This window comes from Podarcis gaigeae, assembly GCF_964106915.1.
Source record: "Podarcis gaigeae genome assembly, chromosome: 1".
Lineage (NCBI taxonomy): Eukaryota > Metazoa > Chordata > Lepidosauria > Squamata > Lacertidae > Podarcis > Podarcis gaigeae.
The window spans coordinates 86,426,372-86,446,874 of NC_139678.1; the positions used below are offsets into that span (position 1 = coordinate 86,426,372).

Consider the following 20,503-nt stretch of genomic DNA (forward strand, 5'->3'; position numbering starts at 1 on the left):
AATACTGGGGTTGGTAAAACAAAACTGCAGAAATTTGTCAACACTGAGCATACATAATGTAGATCTTAGTGATGTCATTGCAGACATTGGGGAAAACAATGTGGAAGTGCCAAATTTTATTCAGGAATTCAGAGAAGGCAAGATCAAGGGGGAAATGGAGTGATCAGCTACAAGGCAGCCTGGTGTTGGTGACTCACTAGAATAAATCACTACCTCATTTCATAGGTGGAGAAAGATGAGACTCAAGTGGGAAGACACAAGTTTTAAAGGCTCCTTTTTCCTGCCTGGGCTGTCCTGTGTTTCTAGTAACTCAGAATTTGACCACCTGTAGGGTTAATGAATAAAATCCCCTTTGTTGCTGTATATAATCCAGTAGCAGAAAATGCTTGATTGTTCATTCTGGGACTCTCCAAACAAACTTGGAATTATTTTTATTTTAAGTAAAAATATCCACTTTGAGGAAATGACAGCAGAAAGTTTACATTTTTAGAAAAGTCCTTTTTCCTTCTTGAGAGTCTGTTGCTTCCATTGAGGAAGGGCAGCAAAGTTTTGTCGGGGCATTCCAAAGACAGCAAGAAAATCTTCATCTGATATGTAGTCCTATGGGATGGGGGGAAAGGGCAAGGATGAGAGAGAGCGCAAGTCCAGTCATAAAGGTAGCACACTGTAGTGAAAACACTACGTCCAGATTTCCTGTGAGTATTTGGGGGCACAGCCTGATAACACTCAGACAAGATGGCATGCTCAGAGGAAGTTTAAGGAAATTGGAGATTGTTCTATATTTTCCTCAAGTTGTTGCCACTTTATGCTGGAGCAGAATGAATGAACCGTGGGAGGTATTCAGCTAACTTTTTACACCAGTGCACAAATTAGCACTGGCACAAATTTTCTTCCTCCTCCTTCTCCCACACAATCTCCAAATCAGCTCTGGAGGATCGGGGGAACCACCAGAACAAATTAGGGGGGAACACGTGGGGAAAAGAGGGAGGGAATGTTCCATCTCTCTCTCTCACACAAATCCTTGTCCTGATGGTCTCCCAGCCTTAACACTATCTTGAATACAACCTAATATTAATTGGGGCAGATGGGGATGGCTATGGAAAGGAACTGTGCATATCTAATACTTACCTGTCCAGCCTTCAAATGCTTCAGCACACTAGCAAGCTTTTATTCCTACACCCATTAGATGTTTGTAGCCCTGATTTAGCATACGCTAGCCTATTCTGTATCTGGATTTGGTGATGTGAGATTAAGCTGTGCCAAGATCTGCATACACCACCACTTTTAGCTCTTTGGAGGAAAGGCAGGATATAAATGCAATAAATAAACAGGAGAAATGTGAACGCAGCCCTGGGATCTCACCTCCTTCCTGCTGGGGTTTACATCGCTGGGTAGTTCCTCTGCAGACACATTAATCAATTTCTCCAGAGGGTAGGTTGACATTGAGATACTACCTAAGGTTGTGTTGGCAGTGAAAACTGTTTTTGCATCAAGGATTTCCTGAAAGAGAATATGGAAGGGGGAATCCCCAAAGCTCAAATGTGTCTTGTATCTATTTAAACAAGAGTTGAGGCAAGGCTTTTTTTCAGCCTCAGCAGAATTCAGTTCCGGCACCTCTCAGGTGGGCGCCATTGCCATTATGGGAGAACAAGGGAGGTGTTCATGGTGAGTTCCAACACCTCTTTTTCTAGAAAAATAGCACTGAGTTGAGGGAAGGTAAATTGGCATTGTAAACTGAACTGTTTTAGATCAATAAATGCATTTATTGATCTAAAACGCAGTATTGTGGGTTCTGGTACACTTTGTAAGAAAGGAGTTTAAAAATTCTAGCGCCATCCAGAGGAATAAGAATGGTAGAGTTGGAAGGGACATGTTGGTCTGTTGCGGAAGAAACAGTCTAGTACACAATCACTTGTGCCATAATGCTCTTGTCTTTAAGGTGCTGCAAGAAGGTCAGACACTACAACATCAGAGGAACAGTGAGGGAGGTGGAGAGGGCATGCTGTGGGCAATGTCCTCTACAAGCAGTTAACCTCATCCTTAAAGAGGAATGCAACTCCGTTGCTCCTCAGCAGTTACCATACTTACTATCCCTCTAAAGGGAAGTTTTTCTGGAGTAAGTATTGCAGCCTTTTATACTGAAATAACTTTAAAAGAAGGCCTTACATCCCCCAATCAGATAGTTCAGGCATGAAAAGCTACACAGCAGTTACTGCTATAAAATGAACTTGGGTCCTATTGCTCCTGGTTTCCTATGAATTAAATGGCAACTGTGCCACCTGCACTTGTATATGATCAAACACGTGTTCTCCTCCCTGCTTTCTATCCCACTCTTCAGTAATACTTACAGAAGTGATCTGGCCAAGGTTGTCCTCATCTATGAGTTCAGCTTTTAACTCTTCATAGGATTTCTTCTCCTGCATGAAGATAGACCACAAAAACCCTGGGAGTTACCAGACTACCCACACACATGAACATTTTGATTTGACTGAAGGCTAGAGAGTTAAAATAGGATTCCTTAAAGAGACGTCTGCTGAATCTTAAGCCTGGTAACCTATGTGCTCATCATCATTTGTGGATACAGACAGTCTAGATGTAGCTAGCTACACTTCAGCATGTTGAAAGTTCATGAAAGCTAATTCTGATGAAAATCTGTAGGTGGGGTGGCTAACGTGCTTCCAGCTCCCATTGTCTCCAGTCCACCTGGTCAAAGGTCAAGGATGATGGCAGCTGTAATCGAACAACATCTAGAAGGTTAGAGGAGAGCGCTAACAAGGCAGAGCAATTAGAGGAAAAGTAATGACAAGGTAAAGTGCAAGTACAAACAAGAAGAAGATCTGCAGAAGGGACATGGAAAAGACTTAAGAGCCTCGGACATAAGATTACCAGGTTGATGGACTAGATGGAATGGACAGTAAGGACTGACATAACCCGAGACTAGGAAGAAGAGACGCTGGAGGAAGATTGGAAGAAAATTATTAAAAATTTATTTTGGGAATTAGTGTAAAATTAATGAGTATTAGGAAAAATGTTGGAATGAAAATATTTGGCTTTAGTAGAAATGATATAAGGAATTATGTACAAACAAATATTAAGTTTTAAGCTTTAAGGTATTTTATGGTAAGATAAGGTTAAAATAAATTAAGGTAAACTGAATGACAGAATATAGTGAAAGATGGAAAGGATTTGCTGAGTTAATTAATAGGTTAGACTGTTAAGACAAACTACTCAATAAAAATTGAGAAAGATGGAAAGAATTTGCTGAAATAAATAACTAAACTAGAATACAAAAAGGGAGGTGTGAGGAGGTCGATGAAACAAGTAAATGAAAGATAAAGATATGGAATATTGGATGTGTGTTTTTATTATTGTATTGGCTTTTATGTTTTTTTCCTCTTTTTTATGTATTATGTATGTTTTGTTAATTTTTTTTTTGTTTTCTTCTTTTTTCTTTCTCTGTAATTTTTGAAATTTCTAATAAATATCATTAAAAAAAATTAGAGGGAAAGTAATGTTTTCTACACATTTCAAACAGATGTCTTTGAATTCACATGGGATTAACCTTTGTTGCACGATGTGGTGTTCTCAGCTGCCTTTTGTTAGACCTGAAAGAGTAAGGGCCACTAGGTCACTTACTGTCCCTTTGAGGGGGTCCCATGCTAGGAACCAGCCAGTGAATGTCGGAGGCTCAAAGCCTTGCTTCACAATCACAATGGGAGTGTCAAGGTCACGTCCACCTGGGTGAGTTCGCAGGTACTCCTGCACCGTTACGGCTGCTGCCTCCTTCTCAGCCTCATTTGCATCTTTGCCGATCCAGAAGTAAACCTGGCCGGAGAAAAAGCTCTTATGAATGGAAGTGGAAATGCAGCTCATGTGCCGGTAGCTGGATCAAAAGGGAGAAAGGTTCAGGGAATTCTGCCCTTGCGTTTGTGTTTGCCTGTGTATATCTCTCAACCGTAGACTTAAAGCTTCTGTGGCAGACCATAACCCCCTAAACCTTAGGGAACCTTAGCTAACAGTTTCTAGAGGGGTAGTGGTCATATTCATTTCTTACCCCAAAAACAACAAAATTGTGGCACTTTAAAGGCTAACCAGTTGGTTAAGACAAGGTTTCGTGGACTATAGTTCACATCATCAGCTGCATGGAGTGTTAATATAGCACAGTAATTATATCAGATGAGAAGTGTGTATGCGCGAACAAAGCTGTAAAGAAATTCCAGCGTGCAATATTAGCCATGAAAGTAAAATTCAATAGCATTATTACGGGGGGGGGGGGGGACATTCATTGCCAATGTGCTTCATTGAGCAGCAAATGCTTCCTCTCCCTATTCATTCTTTACCCCCCACCTCAGACCCACCTGGTCCCAGGCATCCAGTAGGAACACATCATCTTCTTCCAAGTCATCTTGAGTAAAATTTGTGATCTCCATGGCAAGGAAGCGCCCCGTCTTATTGGAGCACTGAAAGAGCCGAGGTGCGATGGCAATTGTTTCCTCCTGTAACCTGCACAAAAAGAGGGAGAGAGACAGGTCAGGTGGCAGGTCAGCTCCCTATTTGCACACAAGCGCATGGAGAAAAAGCCATATATCCAGCTTTTCTACCAGGCCACATCAGATGCAGCCGTTCTCAACCTGTGGGTCCCCAGATGTTGTTGGACTACAACTCCCATCATCTTGGGCTCTGGCCTTGGGGTGATGGGAGTTGTAGTTCAACATCATCTGGGAACCCACAGGTTGAGAAAGGCTGGATTGGAGCATTCTAGAGCAGAGAAGCAGCCCGAAAGGGTGTGCAAGGGTTTCATTTCCCCCTGAAACTCTTTGCCACTTGCCTCTAAAATAACCACCCTCTGCAAGTGGATTTGGAGGGAGGGAAATTGACACGAGGTTTTCTCACACATGCCTTAAAAAGCCACCAGAGTCTTCCGATTTTGAGTGGAGATGGAGGCTGTGGCTTCTTCCATCCAATTCAGACTTTGGCATTAGGAGAGTAAGGATTGGCATGTAAGAGTGCATTGCCTAGGCAGGACCGGCCCTGCCATTAGCCAGTGTGAAGTAGCCGTTTCAGGCAATGGAGGCTGGGAGAGATGGCAACCACACTAAGAAAATTTAACTATGAACCCCCAAATTTGGAATCCTGTTCCAAACCTGTACCAAAGGTTTGCACATCTTTTACAGCAGAATCCCAGCATTTTGCAGCACGCCATAAACTGAGCAATTTATACATCAAACACAGGCTTCATGTTTTATATTAACTATGAACCACAAATCGGTGCCAAACTGGTGGAGTTCTAGCCCCCCTGAGTGGAAGCCTCAGTAGCAGCTATGCTGCCTTGTTGGTGGCCTGGGCTGGTTGGCTTCCTTGCCTCACAGTATTCTGCAACCAGCATGCCTGGAAAGGGCCCCTTGCCCAAGTGATCAGCTGTAAGGTAGTCAGTAGAGGCCATGCATTCTGGTAGCCATGGTGTGCACACATCTGCTGCTCTGATGATGTGATGCAGGCAGGTAGCACTGCCCCTGCAGAGCAGCACTTGCCCAGGTGCCAGATGTTACCTTTTGTTGTTGGCGTACTGGGACTTCCCGCCTAGCGCAATCCAGAACTCCGCAGGCTCCTGTCCTTCTGCGATCACTGCTTTCTCGGTCTTGGAGATCAGGTCAGCCACACTCCTGGCCATCTCCCTCTCATCCCCACTGCAACCCTGCAGGAAGGAAAACCAGACTGTGGTGTGGGGGTTGGGGGTTGGGTCAGCCTTTCAATTAACTAAATTCCACTCCCTCTTCCAAAGCTGAGGATGTTTGTTCTGGATCACACTTTCTAGTGCCCTCAGCCTCCAAATCACCCACCAGCTGTGCACTTCTCCCGGAAAGGATGCCTACCTTCCCATACCAGAGGTAGCAGCAACTCTGAGTCTTGAGGATAAAGACATCGTTGGAATTGAGGGAGGAGGCCCGGGGAGGCACCTCAAAGGCCTTGGTGTTGAACTCGTTGGTCCCATGCACCTGGAAAAGGCGGGTGGCGGGCACTGGAGCTGTGCTGCCAGCTCGGGAGGTACCACCCTAGGTGTAAGGAGGAAGGGGGAAAAGAATTTAGACAGCTATGAGAGTCCAGGCATCACTCCAGGTTTCTAGGGCTTGGATACTACAAGAGCAAGAGAAATTATGCAAAATTCATGCACACTTTCTGAATGGGTGCTGTGTTGAGGAATTCCACAGCCTCTCAGCCATGCTTCTATAGAGCACGAGTATCACTGCACTCCAAAACCCAGTGCATTGGTTATATCATCCCAAATAAAGGTCATAGGACTGCATGAAAGCAAGATCTATTCGTTAAGCCTCAACCCTCCCCCAGAGACATAAACTATTTTGTACAAGCTTTGTCCCATCCATTATTTCACCTTCCACTGCAGAACTATAGGAACTGGTCCCAAAAGGCCCCTTTCCTGACACAGATGAGGTCAGGTCACTCTGTGACTGACGCATTCTAGGTTCCCCTTTGCCTTGACAGCTTCCCATTCCGCAATAGCCTTTTCTGCCACTGGAACTTAAACCCGCTGCTCCTTGTCCTGTTCAGGGCATGGAACGAATGGGATATTTCCCCCTCCCCTTTCTGAAATCTGACAGGAGGGTCACATGCGCTCAATATACAAAGCGCCGCCACCAAAGGAAAAGGGATGAGGAAGCGGTGGAGTGCTCGACCACAAGCAGCTTACAAAGTGGCAACAAGAATACAGCCTGTCATAAAACTCCCTTGAAGTGGTATAACTCCAGATTAGGAAGCTTTGAGACCAAAAGACATGTGAAGTGGGAAAGATGTGTTTTGATCTCCCAGTGGGCTTTTAATATTATTATTTAAAGCCCCTCTGGCATCTCAGATTTTGATTGGAGAAGTGCTGCTGGTGGAGCAGGTGTTCACTTCTCTGTGATTTTCCTAGTCTAAATTGCTCCCCGATCCCCAAAACTATGATTATCTCCATTGGGGGAGGGGAAACAAGGGAACCTGCATTGTGCCTGTTACCCCCCCCCCAAAAAAAATACCTACTTGGATGCAAAACCTAAATCCCCTTAGAACTATTGTTCTGATCAAACTTAGAGCCACCACCAGATACTCTAAAGTTCTCTTTGGATTTCCTGTCTCGTATCTGTTTTGCTCCCCATTGTACAGCTGGGAAATGGAAAGGGAGGCAATTTTAACCACCAAGTCTGTCCCTCTTGTGCTCACCGAATACACCACCATTCGTCCCTTGAAGATGGCCATAAGATGAGCAGGCTCCTTGCCCATGGTCACTCGCACCTGCACAGGTTCACCATTATACTGTTGGTCCAGAATGACAGCCTGGTAAGCAGAGGCAGTGATCTCATCGGGGCTGGCGTGGCGACCCTGGAAAGCAGCAACAGAGTAGGCTGACTTAAAAGGCTGGGGTACAGTTCCGACTGTCTCTCAGCTACAATTCAATGGAGAAAGGACTTCAAAACTCATGACTGTGTTGTGAGCAATGGAACACAGCATCTTACAACAGAATCCAGTGGCATCTTTAGGGTCCTGAGAACTTCAGACTCCTTTGGAAAGGCAAATTCCTAGTACTTGTTGTTGTTGTTCTGAACATGCAAATGGTTTCTACTGCTCCTTGGTGACATGTGGAAGGTCTTTCTTCTCTCTCCATCTCCTTGGTCTATACTCTGCTTCCTTTGCCGTAATCCCTCCTGCCCACCTCCACCTGCTCACCTGCCAAATGTAGATCATGTAGTGCATTTTACTGGAGACTAGATACTTGTAGAGGATAAGGTAGCAGTCGCCGCTGTAGAAATGACCGAGCCAGCGACCCTCCACTGGTACCAGTTCCAAGTTCTCAATTCGCCAGACCTGTCAAGGCAAGTGGAACATGAGCAACAGGGTAGTAGTAGACATTCAAGGGGTAGGCAGGGGTTGGTGGGTGGAGGTTTCCTCAGTATAGCCAGGAATATAGTGCTTGGCAAAGTTAGCTCAGCAGTTAGGTCCATCATAACTGGACACTGCAGATTCTGAGATTTTCTGGGAGAAAACAGGAGGGCAAATGGAAGTGTGAGCAAGCCCCTAGAGTAGTGGTGTATATCTGAATTTCTCAACTGTGTACATTTGGGATGATGGTGGAAGGAAATGTGGCACTGGATACAGAATTCAACCTTCTAAGGAACTCGATTCTCATTTAAAACACCACCAAAGCATCACTTTTCAAGTCCTTATGGCTATGGTGATATGCTTCAACTTCACTGTGTGATGCCTTGTGAAGTCCCAGAGAAAGAAGTAGTGATGAAGAAGATGGTCCTCAGTTCCCTTACGTTCCTGCTGATGTTGTCCTTACAGGGCCTGTGGTGAGCCCAGGGCAAAGACCTTCCCGAGCCTACAAACCTAAGGAGCACCAAAGCATACCCCACAGCCCTACCAAAGTTATAATTGAATGGTATTGAATTTATATCCCACCCTTCCTCTCAAAAGTGTCCAGGGCCTTATGTTATGTAGCATTCATGCTGCTGTTCCCCAACTAGCCAAGTCACTGGCACTGGATATAATTTCACAGCTTGTCCTCCTTTCAGAAAGGCAAATTTGGACAGCTGTAACCAAAGAGATTTTCAGTCCTTTTGTTGCCACAGGTTCAAAAGGTGTGGCTAGTTTGGGGCTGGTCCTGCCAGATTTATTGCAGTTGCTCACCTTTAACTCCAGCTCTACTTTCATAATGCTAGCATGGCAATTCATTTTGCATATTTGCAGAGCTGAGGCCAAGAGGAAGCCTTTGAGATAGACCTCTCTTGTGCTCTTGTGTCTCACAACAGGTTATCCCACTAAACTCAAAGCCAAAAGGGGGTGGGGACTTGGGTGGGCCTGGTTCTTACCCAGGGCTTTTTCCCCCCAGCCGAAACTCTCCTGAGCTCAGTTCTGGCACCTCTCAGGTGGGCACCATTGCCATTACAAGAGAACAAGCATGTGGTGATTTCTGGCACCTCTTTTTTCTAGAAAAATGGCACTGTCCTCACCTCTACTTCTCCAGAGCCGTCATCCACCATCTTGTGCAGGGCAGCCATCTCCGGCTTGGCATGGAGAGTGGTGGCATCAAACTTCACTTGCTCTACTTTGGCTGTTGGGCAGCCAGGGAAGAAAGTAGGTAGGTTTGGTCTTAACCAGCACATCTGCATCTGAGGGACCATGTGGCCCCAAGGATGGGCAATTACAAGCTAAAGAATAAACTTTGATGGGATGGATGGAAACTGCACAGGAAGGAGGCACCACCATGTATGGTTTCCACGGCAGAAAGCAGAGGATAGCAACCCACATGCTTATAAAATCCAACATTTGGGATTCTGCTGAGAACTGCCCTGGGTTTGTCAGATGCAGGGCAGTATGCAAATTTTAACAACAGCAGCAACAACGACGACGTTTCATTCTAAAGGTGTGTTTGTTCAGAGACAACACAAACCCTGAGCAGCTCGTGTCAAGGATGCTGCCAATATTAAGGAGGGGGTTCACAATAAATGCTTCCTTCAACCCACATTCAAGGCCACAATTACCTAGTGTGGTGCTCTCCCATCATTCCTAACCATTACCGGCCATTCATTGTGCACCTTGTGGATGGCAGGAACTGGAATCCCACAGCTAGAGGGCACCATGTTGGTTACCACTGCACTAGACCTCCGTAGTGGGTTTTTTTGTGTGTGTGTGTGTAAACAAGAATGAGTCTGGCAGAACTTTAGCTCCAGAATTCCCAGAACGGTTTCACAACCAATTCCTCTTCCCAAAGGACTCTGGGAACTGCACCTCTGTGAGGGGAAGAAGGGTCGAATAAAAACAACTCTAAGCAGCCTTAATGAACTACAGTTCCCAGGATCCTCGGTGAAAAGCCATGACTCTCAAAGTGGTATAATAGTGTTTTTAAGGTATTGTGCAGATATGGCCCATATTAACTATGTACAGTGGTACCTCAGGTTAAGAACTTAATTCATTCCAGAGGTCCATTCTTAACCTGAAATGGTTCTTAACCCGAGGCGTGCTTTCGCTAATGGGGCCTCCTGCTGCCGCTGCGCCACTGGTGTGTGATTTCCATTCTTATCCTGGGGCAAAGTTCTTAACCTGGAGCAACCACTTCCTGGTTAGTAGAGTTTGTAACCTGAAACGTCTGCAACCTGAAGCGTCTGTAACCCGAGGTACCACTGTACGTAAGTACATATTTAACTGTGGATTTTCAATTTTCTTTGCAAATTGAAACTGTGGGTTTTCAAATTTCTTTGCAAATTGATACAGAAACAGGACAGAATGAATTGAGGAATGAACACAGAAACTGACACAGAACAGACTGATCTGCCTTTTCACAAAAGAGACAGGCCCAAACAACATTCTTTCCCACCTCTTCTTGTGGGGCCCATACCTGTCAGAAGCAGCCTCTAAACCATCAGCTCCACTAAGTTGATCAGGCTTCAGCACTTACCTATTTTCCCAACTGTGTTGGTCTTGCCAAAGCCAGTGCTTTGATGGGGGAGAGTCCATTTCTGAAAGAGCTGCCTAAAGACAGCAGATTCAGAACCGTCATTTTCAGTCTCCACGCTGGTGCTGGGTGGGTAGTTCTTTGCCTTCATGTAACCCTGAGATGACAAAGAGAAGACCAGAACAGAGCAACTTTCACAACAAGGTGAGGAAGGACTCCACAGAGACTTCATTAAACAGAGCATATTTGGAAGTATCCTAGACTATCACCCTCAACAGGCCCAGTGTTATCTCTTTAACACCTGGGGCCTGCAACAAAAAATGATAAGTGTATTCCTCGCCTACTATAACAGCAGTGCTCATGTACATGGTGCCAGCCAGCCAGCCAGCAATGCCCCCAGTAGAACACTCCATTCCATCCCTCTGCCACCAGTTTTCTTTTTCAACTAACACTCAGCATTCTGTGGTTACTGAGCATGCTTGGTCCTCATTGGTCAGGATGTGAGTTTTTTTGTGGGGGGGGAGTGTTGCCTCTTACATTTTGTTGGTTTTTAAAGCTCTATTTTGTTGTATGGTAGCTTCCTCTTGTTTCTCATTAGTCCTGTTGGCCCTCACCACCTGCTTTGGCTATTAGAGGGGCTAAAGATGGCTTTGGGTTCATCCAGGTTTTATGCTCTTACATTAACTTAGGCTAAAAAGGAAACAATGTAGAACACAAACTAGCTTGAGCTCCAGTCTTTTGCACCCCTGATTTCTAGTGTAGCAGATGCAATGCGAGACAGAATTGCTGCATTTTTAAATACTGTATATTCTTCAAACTGGAAAATGGAAGGTCTAAAAAAAAAAAGCATGAGTTTGCTTGGTTTTGTTTTTTTTTTGCAAATGGTGTCCTGTTGAATAATATCCACCAAGAATTTACCGTAATTTATATGATTTATTGGGGCTTTTGTCTGCATTGGTACAGTCATTTTTTTCTGTTGACGGAACATTAAACAAAGGACTGGTGGAAGAATTCCTTCCCAGAATTTGCTATCCACGATTTCACTTTGCTTCATTATAAGGACTGTGATTAAATTATTTTTTTTAAAGCCTGTAAAGTTTTTTTTCTGTTTTATATACTTGCTTCCCTGATACCCTCCTTAAGCCTATGAAATGGATGAGGCTAAAAGGAAGACAGGCAAGTAGGCAGAAGGTAATATTCAAGCCCTGGTCCAAAATCCAGACAGAGAATCTAAAAGAGTTGGTAGCATTCATATTAGTCAAGATCTGGAATCATGGAGCCAAAAATGGCTTTGATCCCTTGAAATGGCAGAAGAGAGAGTGGAGGCACTTTGTTCCAGTATCCCCAAGAAGTTCTAGAACATTGCAAAAGGTCCTTGGCCAGATATGAGACGGTATGGGCTCAGCTTTGCCTTATCCTCTCACTCACCAGGGCCCGTGTCATCGCTTGCCGCTTCTCCTCCTTGCTTGAATTCCTACCCTTCCACACAAAGATCTTCACACCACCTTGGTCCAAGATGAAGCAGTCCTGACAGGAGACAAAACAAGATCCAGTTGTTTCATTACAAAGAAGCTGTTTAGGCCAGTATAGCCTTCTTCCATTACCAGGCTCTCTCTTACAGCATAGGTGGGTAGCCAGTAATCCTCTAGATGTTGATGGACTCCAGCTCTCATTAACCTCAGCCACCATGGTCAGTGGTCAGGGATGATGGGCATTGTAGTCCAGCAACATCTGGAAGGCCACAGTCTAACTAGGCAGAACTGTGTTAGATGACATTGGAATAATGTCTCCTCTGGTCTTCCCTTCTCTCTAACCCCCAACCTATGCTTTAAGCTTGTCATGGTGCAACCAATCCCCCAGGGATGAGTCTTACCTCATTCTTGAGAAGGTCCTGGGTGAGGGGCTGGATGGCAACTTCTTGGATAAGAAGGTTCCCTTCTATCTCAGAGACTCTGGGAGAGGAACAAGAGGGCAGTCATGGGACCAGCTCTCCAAAGTGATGTTGCTAGTCTACACTCTGGGATGAAGATTATGCAAAACTATAATGGTCTTAAAAGCTAAAAATCAGGACTGGGCCTATTCAATATATAAAACCTTGCAGAATTCAGTTTTCTAGAGAACTTCACAGCCAGCTCAGTTAACATAAAAGTGGGGTGGAAAATAATGATAAATTACTCCTGCTTCTTTTTTTCTGTATTTCTCCTATGATATCTGAAGCAGAACGTCTGCATCTCACCTGCAGTGACATCACTGAACCCCAAATTGCCTTGGCGCATTCACACACTAATTTTAAAAAGGGGAGGAAGAGCCAGGAAACTAGGAGGATATTTTCTTACCTTCATGGTTACAAGGAAATATTTGAAAATGAGGGCAGTGTTGGCCAAAACAGCCCAAAAGCCAAGGTGCCCAACTGTAGGTTCTCCTTCCCTTTTGAGATTTATCTCTAGTTTATTTTCTTTCCTTCATAGTTCCTGGCTCCTGCCCTATTCCTGATCTCCCCATTGTCCTCCCTCATACATCCCTTCTGGATGCCTTTTGCTGTCGCAGTTCTTTCCAAATCACTTTGAATCCATAAGAAAAAACCCAAACATGGCAAACAGAATTGTACTCATTAAGGAAGGTCACACAGGTGCTCTCAGGAGCAGTATTGATCCCATGAACAGAATAAATGGAACATTTGCTTTCTTGACCAGCATGTGTACTTCCATCAGAGGCTTTCTCTCCCACATTCCCCTGTTCCTGCATCCATCAAAGAGATGTTTGCTCCTCTCTCCCACAGCTGTGCATCTTTCCACACAACCTCTTTGCCTCACCGTAGTCCCCACTACCACACACCCAATGTCACTCACTGGTAGAGCTTGAGAGAAGATTTCAGCTTCTGGTCCACCACGGCATCTGGGATGGCAGGCTGAATGTTCCTCTTCTCCCCCAGTACATACTCCATGATCTTCATGAGAATAGGAGATGCAGCTTCGTCCTCCCCATCCACCACACCTACCTGCGCTCGACCCCCACGCTCCCGGTCACGAATGTCCTTGGCTAGGGTCATCCCCTGCAGGAAACAGGTCACAACCACAAGCCAAGGTCAGGGGTGGCAGGAGGAAGCCTGAATGGCATTAGAAGAACGAGAAAACCCACAAATAAGAGCATGGTGGGTGTGAACAAGAAACCCCATGCAGGATCAGGCCTAAGGCATTCTAGTCTCACTTCAGCTATCACCCAGTTCATTTATTTCCCTTTTTGTCTTAGCCAACTCAGACACAGAACTTAACACCTTGAAGCACCTTATAATCATGAATTATTCCTACCACCCTTCCTAGGAAGGGGAGATATACTAAAAAGAATGATGCCCAGTGGCCATTTTAATACATTGAATTTATGAATGGCTGCTGAACTACATGGAACTATGAGTTGATCATCACAGAGTGAATACATCAATGTAATATACCGTAATCCCAAGGCTATTAGGAAGGCCATTCAGTGTCTTTAGCATGTCCCACCGCTGGGTTGTTATGTGATAAGTTGGTGGATTTACCTGATCCTGATTCTCCCAATTCCTCCCAATCCATATTTTTTTTGGTCAGCAAAACAACCCTCCTTTTCTTATAATAGAAATGTTACATTTGGATTTCAAATGTCAGGTGTTCCACCCAAGAAAGGACAGGCACCAAAATCCTCCTTCCTTGCACAACTCGCGTCTCCCCTGCTTCCCCACTTCCACCACCCATGGCACACTTTGCACCTTCAGTCGCTCCAGGCGGTTGCTCTCTGGACCGTTCCATTGGATGATGAGCTTCCCCAGGTCTAGCAGAAACACATCGCCCAAGTTGAAACTGCTCCAACTCAGCTCCACCTTTGCAAGAGGGGAAAAAAAACAGCTGGTGGGAAAGCCTATGTGAGTTTACTGAAAGACAGTCATACTTGGATTCTATCAGTCTGGGGACCTCACACAAGATGATCCCTGTTGGATCAGGCCAAAAACCACATCTAGTTCTCATTTTGGCCAACCAGATGCCCATGGAAAATCTGGGAGCAGTGCAAGATATATGCACAAGCTAAGGAAGCTACAGATCAGGGCCTCAGATTGCAAAGGACCTGTAAATAATAAAATACATATTTATTTCATAGATAGATTGTTGGCTTGCAGTTTGCTGGTTTGTAAATAGAAAAGTTATTTCCATTTCCACTGTCCTTTCTATTAAAAGAACACCTATAGTAATACATATGGGGCATGGGTGGCACTGTGGGTTAAACCACAGAGCCTAGGACTTGCCGATCAGAAGGTCAAATCCCCGCGACGGGGTAAGCTCCCGTTGCTCGGTCTCTGCTCCTGCCAACCTAGCAGTTTGAAAGCACATTAAAGTGCAAGTAGATAAATAGGTACCGCTCCGGTGGGAAGGTAAACAGCGTTTCTGTGTGCTGCTCTGGTTCACTAGAAGCAGCTTAGTCATGCTGGCCACATGACCTGGAAGCTGTACACCGGCTCCTGCGGCCAATAAAGCGAGATGAGCACCACAACGCCAGAGTTGGTCATGACTGGACCTAATGATCAGGGGTCCCTTTACCTTTTTATAGTAATACAGGTGTAAAAACAGGATGGGCCGCCCCTGCCAGCAGCACACTGCCTCCGACAGTGGAAGTACACAGCTATTGTGGCTTTAGTAGCCACTTAGCCACTCATGACCTCCACAAGCACATCATTAAAAGTGCATCTACTGTACTGCTCCAACAAGAGGTCAAAAGCACTGCAAAATACTTGATTTTTGTAAGATCTGAGTGCGCCTTCATGAGCTGCAGAACTGTGATGAACCTTGTCTTCATGATCACCCACAGTGTCTAGATCTGACAGTTTTACCAGGAGCTAAGCTACCAGCCCTGGTCAGCCCTTTCCCAACATTGCCAGCCCATCTTTGACCCACCTCTCCTGCCATCACATTCTTCTTGCCCTTGACGTGCAGCAGGCGTCGTACGTTGTACGTGTTGGTCTCCACGTGCTTCATGCCAGATGCCACTCCACCCTTCTTATAGCTGCAGAGGAGAGGCAGGGTCAGGGTCTGGACTGTGGAGGAGAGCACCAACATTCCCAAACAGCTAAGTCTTCAGCTGTATACACAACCATGCATCTAAGGCACATATAAAGCACACAACATCCCCCAAGGAATCCTGGGAAGTGTAGATTGTTATGGGTGCTGGGCATTGCAGCTCTGTGAAGGGTAAATTACAGCTCCCAGGATTCTTAGGGGGAAGCCATGTGCTTTAAATATAGAGTGTGTATGCAGGCCTCCCATAGAAGAATGGGTTGACCTCTACCCAGTATGCCTCATAGAAGCATGGGGCAGAAAGGAGTGGGGGAAGACCTGCTGCCTTCCACAGCCACTCTGCTTTAGGTTTTCCAGAGCCTCTGATGTTAAGAACATTATGTTAGCTACAACACACATTTCAGGCCCTTAAATGGACAGACCTGTGTTCTATATAGTGGGGTGGAGGGCAACCTTCTGCTGAGCGTTACATTCCCCCAAGTGTAATCTGTTGGGGGCTGCATATCAGCAGTGGGCATAGCTGAAGCCAATGTGGGTTGGGACAACCCCCCCCAAACACATTTAACCCCTCATGAAACTAGGACCAAGGACCTCATAAAATTGGACCACAGGCTTTCCTACCGCTCCTATAAGGTGTCAACTTTAGACATTTTTTGTACCCAAAGCAAAAGTGAAAATGATGCCCTTTGCTTTGGAACCCATTTTTTAATTTTATTATATGTAGTCCTGGTTCAAACATAAGATGACGAGCCTCGCATATATTCAGGGTCCCATTCCTCTCCCCCACCCACCCTGGCTCTCCTTCATATGTAAGGGGGGAAAGATTGAAAGCTTCAATTGTTGGTTTTGAACAAACCACAGTTTATGTCTGCAGTTGGGACATGATGGTTTATTTGCACTGTGGTTAGTTCAAACAAACCTAGATCAGAAACTACAGTTAGATCCTCATTTGAGCTCCCTAGCAGTTAGAATAAACAACAGTTTTCCAAGTTTAGAATAACATGAAACTATGGCTTATTCAAGACCAAAAAAGGAAGCTTTCATTAACTTCTTATATACAAGGAGCAGAGGACAACATTCAAGGCCAAGTCTCACTGTGGTTCTTTTTTTAATGCTAAACAAGGAGCGGCAAATCTCTTTCAGCTGAAGTCTGAAGTTGTCCACCCCTCCAGTGACATGTGCCAGTGAGAAGTGTGGTCAAAGCACACTTACCACACATACACACACAGAGACCCACCATGCAAGCAGGGACATGCACTCACATGCCTGGCAGAGGGGAAGAGACACAGAGACACACATATATTCAGGAAGGCAGGCAGGCAAATTTACTCAGCAGATGGGGGTCACACATGCAGGCAATCACACCCACACTTTCAAGTAGACAGTCACATACAATCCACAGAGGAAGAACAGGCAGGATTGCTAAACCATGGTTAGTGTCATGTCTTCTGAACCTGGCCAGACAGAGAAGAAAGGTAGTGCAATGGAACCCACTCTGGAATCTGCCACTTTGAAACAACTACTTTGTAGTAAGGACAGCACTGTTTCTGTCCCTGTCTATTTTTGCTTTTGACCAGTTATCTCCAGTTCCTCCCAGCTGCCCCTTTTCCTCCAGCTGCTCACTTTAGGGAAATAGATTGCTTTGTGTTAGGCTGCCTGCAGGGATTCGTCAAAATCTGCTGGGCTTCATTCCTCAGCACTATCACTGAACTGGCTCTAAGTCCTGTCCTCTCGGGACGTGGGTGGCGCTGTGGGTTAAACCACAGAGCCTAGGACTTGCCGATCAGAAGGTCGGCGGTTCGAATCCCTGCAACAGGGTGAGCTCCCGTTGCTCGGTCCCTGCTCCTGCCAACCTAGCAGTTCGAAAGCACAGCAAAGTGCAAGTAGATAATTACCGGTAGGTACCGCTCCGGCGGGAAGGTAAATGGCATTTCCGCTCTGGTTCACCAGAAGCAGCTTAGTCATGCTGGCCACATGACCCAGAAGCTGTATGCTGGCTCCCTCGGCCAATAAAGCGAGATGAGCGCTGTAACCCAAGAGTCGGTCATGACTGGACCGAATGGTCAGGGGTCCCTTTACCTTTCCCCTACCTGTCCTCTCGCCCCATATGGCTCCATCCCACTAGTCCCCACCCAGATATCCAGATTTTTTATTTTTTTCAAGAGTTGTCAAGTACCTATAGGAAACACGGGAAGGGCTGATGTGTGTTTCAAACACAAAGTGGACATGTACCGGAGGAACTATTGCCAATTGAGACTACCTAGCATGTTTCTCTTAACACAGGCACAACACATAAAAATGTAAAGTGGCTCAAGGAATTAAGAAGCTGTAATTGTCTGGATCAGCCACCAGAAGGCAATAAGGAGCATTACGTACATTAGCCCCTGTTTGAAGTAGCTCCGGAAGGCGTCACTTTCGTAGCCCTGGACCTCACGATGCTGTACGGCTACTCCTCCCAGGTAGTCATCCATCTGGGTGGTGTAGATGGCAGCTGAGCCCTGCTCATCCTGAGATGATGAACTGCCCAGCCAGAAGTGGACGTCATAGGTGAAGTTGTTCCCAGTCTTATGCGTCTAGTTGGAAAATTGAAGCTGGTTAGCAGGCCCACCAAAATTGCAGAGACTTCTCTGTCCCACGGTGCTCAGTCAATGCCACAATGATGGGCATTTTGATTCACACACTCAGCTCTCCAAGTCCACGTACTAGTAAGGGACATTGAATCAGATCTCTACTCTCAAACGCAAAAGGGTTTCCTCATGCATGGGCAAATCAGTATCACTATCCTAGCCCCAGATCTTTGCTGAATGTAAAAGCAATGGGGAAAGTAGCTAATTCTAAAACAAAAGCAAAAACATTAAGAAAAGTCACACTGGGACATTTCAAGGCCAGAAAGCAAGCAGACATCTTTGAGGATGGAGCTGCTCTGTTCTTTTAGAAACCTTGCAATGTTTATCCTCCTTCTATAACATATATCACACAGAGCAGGGTTCTTGCAAGGAGTTCTGCTTTGATCTACCTACTCAGCTCATTCATCTACCCATGCCTTATCCTCATATCCAAACCGTATGCCATTATCCAGTTATCCAGAATACGTGCAGTACGACGATACAGGTGTTCACAAACAGGCAGAGCATGAGAACAGAGAAGGGTTGGGAATGGGAGGGTAGGATGTGAAAGACTGTATTATTTATTGCTTTATATCGACCCTACCTTTTGACCAAAGCCAGCTTTCAAGGCAGCTTCCAATACACAGAAATGCAAGAACAGCAATTAAAAAAACATGAAATTAAGTGACTGTGTTAAAGCAGCTAATATAAAAACAGCTCTGAAATGAAGCAAGCTTTAAAATAGATCAGCAACAAAATAAAAAATACTTAGGATTTTATGTATCACTTGAGAATGAAGTGTACTTTATCTTGTTATCCCTGAGCTGAGAAGGAGTGACGCTTAAGCCCACCTTATTATAAGATCATGGCAGAATTGAACTGGTGATATTTTCATTCAGAGCTCCATGTCTTCTCTTACCTACCATGCGACATCAGCTCTCAAAAGGTATTTAAACCACTTGACTCTCCAACTAGGGTAATAACTGTTCCTGTTTATTAAATCAATAAAGTGGGTAATTGTTTTAAAACCCCAAACTTGCCTTGCTTATGCTAATAGGTGATATTTGAGAGGTAAGCAAAGCCATTGCAATAGATGCTGAACAAATGAATACAGCAAACCCAGACATTTTTGGATGCACAAAGTGGCGTGAATCAAGGCCAGCTCAAGACCTTTGGTACCTAAGGCATCCCCTCCCCATTCTAGGTAAAGGTCCTAATTGGACTGGCAACTGAATATGACTTTAACGCTGGTCATGGGAGAGTGTTAGGGGAATGGCCATAGGGATAAAGCATCTGCTTTGCCTGCAAAAGGTCACAGGTTCAATCCCTGCCATCTTCAAGCAGGGATGGGAAAGATCCCTTGTTTGAAACCCTGGAGAGCCACTGCCAGTTAACATCAACAATATTTAGCTAGATGGACCATTGGTCTGACTCAATATAAAGCGGCTTCCTATGTCCTCTAACGCACCTAAGGCAGCAGACTACTGGTAGTTTAGAGGAGGCCAGGAAAGGAATCATTGCTATCCTCTTATGGTTAGTGAGGGGCAGAGGGGGTTGCTGCTGCTGTTCCCCAGCATCTGCTGCCTGAGATGGTCACTTTGCCCAATGGTAGGGCCAGCCCTGGTCTGAAGGAACATAATGCGGTCCTAATGCTGCAGACAGCCCATCTCTGGGAACCGCTCCTGACTTCAAAAATTACATATTAATGTTGTTGCTGCTGTTGTTAAAATCTAAGTAATAGCAACTTAGTGCGGCCTTTAGGGTGGTAGCCTACTGTATACATAGGTTTGACAGGACTGGAGTACATTTACTCCTAGCCACATAAAACCTTCCCTTGAAATATCCTTCTTTGGCCTCATCATGCTCCATGGTGCACCTCCCATACTTTACATGAGGCAAGTTCCTGCTTTTTTCTTGGGCTGAGCCTCGGCCTTTTCTCCAGCTGTTTTGTCCCATCAAGTGTAGTGACACAAAGGCCTCCACCATTCTTAATTCCTCTTACCGAGAGAATTATATAAGCATCTCCTTCGTAGAAGTTCCCATATGTTTTCGGTGGAATAGGCACCATCTCCATATTCTGGAAGGGAAGGGGTGGTGGTGGAATTAGCTGGAATTATATACAGTACTAAAGATCATCACACACCCTTGTGTTGTGTAAAGAGCATTCTTCCTGCCTTTATCTTCATTTTAAAACATTTGTCCTGCCTTCCTTCCTTCAATAGCCTATTTTTTACCAAGTCCCATCCCATCACCTTAATTTTTTTTAGTTTTGCCAAATCCCATCACCTCAGTCTTCTGAGGAAAGGCCATAGCTCAGGGTAGAACCACAGATGAAGAGAAACAATAATTATCAGGATCAAAGAACAGGAGGGGAAGGGGTGGAATTAACCCTATCCTCCCCTGTTGCGGTC

General features: G+C 45.2%; 1 protein-coding gene across 3 annotated transcripts in view; it reads right to left on the reverse strand.

Moving 5' to 3' along the window:
• Positions 1 to 416: 416 nt before the first annotated feature.
• Positions 417 to 20,503, reverse strand: part of VIL1 (villin 1) — a 34,949-nt gene continuing 14,862 nt past the window's right edge. For all 3 annotated transcript variants that reach the window (XM_083737624.1, XM_083737623.1, XM_083737625.1), the window contains 18 exons: positions 20,095 to 20,169; positions 17,863 to 18,059; positions 15,367 to 15,475; positions 14,190 to 14,300; positions 13,297 to 13,499; positions 12,321 to 12,399; positions 11,876 to 11,974; positions 10,451 to 10,604; positions 9,006 to 9,106; positions 7,720 to 7,857; positions 7,216 to 7,374; positions 5,874 to 6,053; positions 5,550 to 5,695; positions 4,359 to 4,503; positions 3,637 to 3,825; positions 2,349 to 2,417; positions 1,363 to 1,500; positions 417 to 600 (listed from right to left, as the gene is read on the reverse strand). In XM_083737624.1, coding sequence (XP_083593750.1) covers positions 487 to 600; positions 1,363 to 1,500; positions 2,349 to 2,417; positions 3,637 to 3,825; positions 4,359 to 4,503; positions 5,550 to 5,695; positions 5,874 to 6,053; positions 7,216 to 7,374; positions 7,720 to 7,857; positions 9,006 to 9,106; positions 10,451 to 10,604; positions 11,876 to 11,974; positions 12,321 to 12,399; positions 13,297 to 13,499; positions 14,190 to 14,300; positions 15,367 to 15,475; positions 17,863 to 18,059; positions 20,095 to 20,169 — 2,406 coding nt within the window. In that variant the 3' untranslated portion in view covers positions 417 to 486. The remainder of the gene's footprint in view (positions 601 to 1,362; positions 1,501 to 2,348; positions 2,418 to 3,636; positions 3,826 to 4,358; positions 4,504 to 5,549; positions 5,696 to 5,873; positions 6,054 to 7,215; positions 7,375 to 7,719; positions 7,858 to 9,005; positions 9,107 to 10,450; positions 10,605 to 11,875; positions 11,975 to 12,320; positions 12,400 to 13,296; positions 13,500 to 14,189; positions 14,301 to 15,366; positions 15,476 to 17,862; positions 18,060 to 20,094; positions 20,170 to 20,503) is intronic.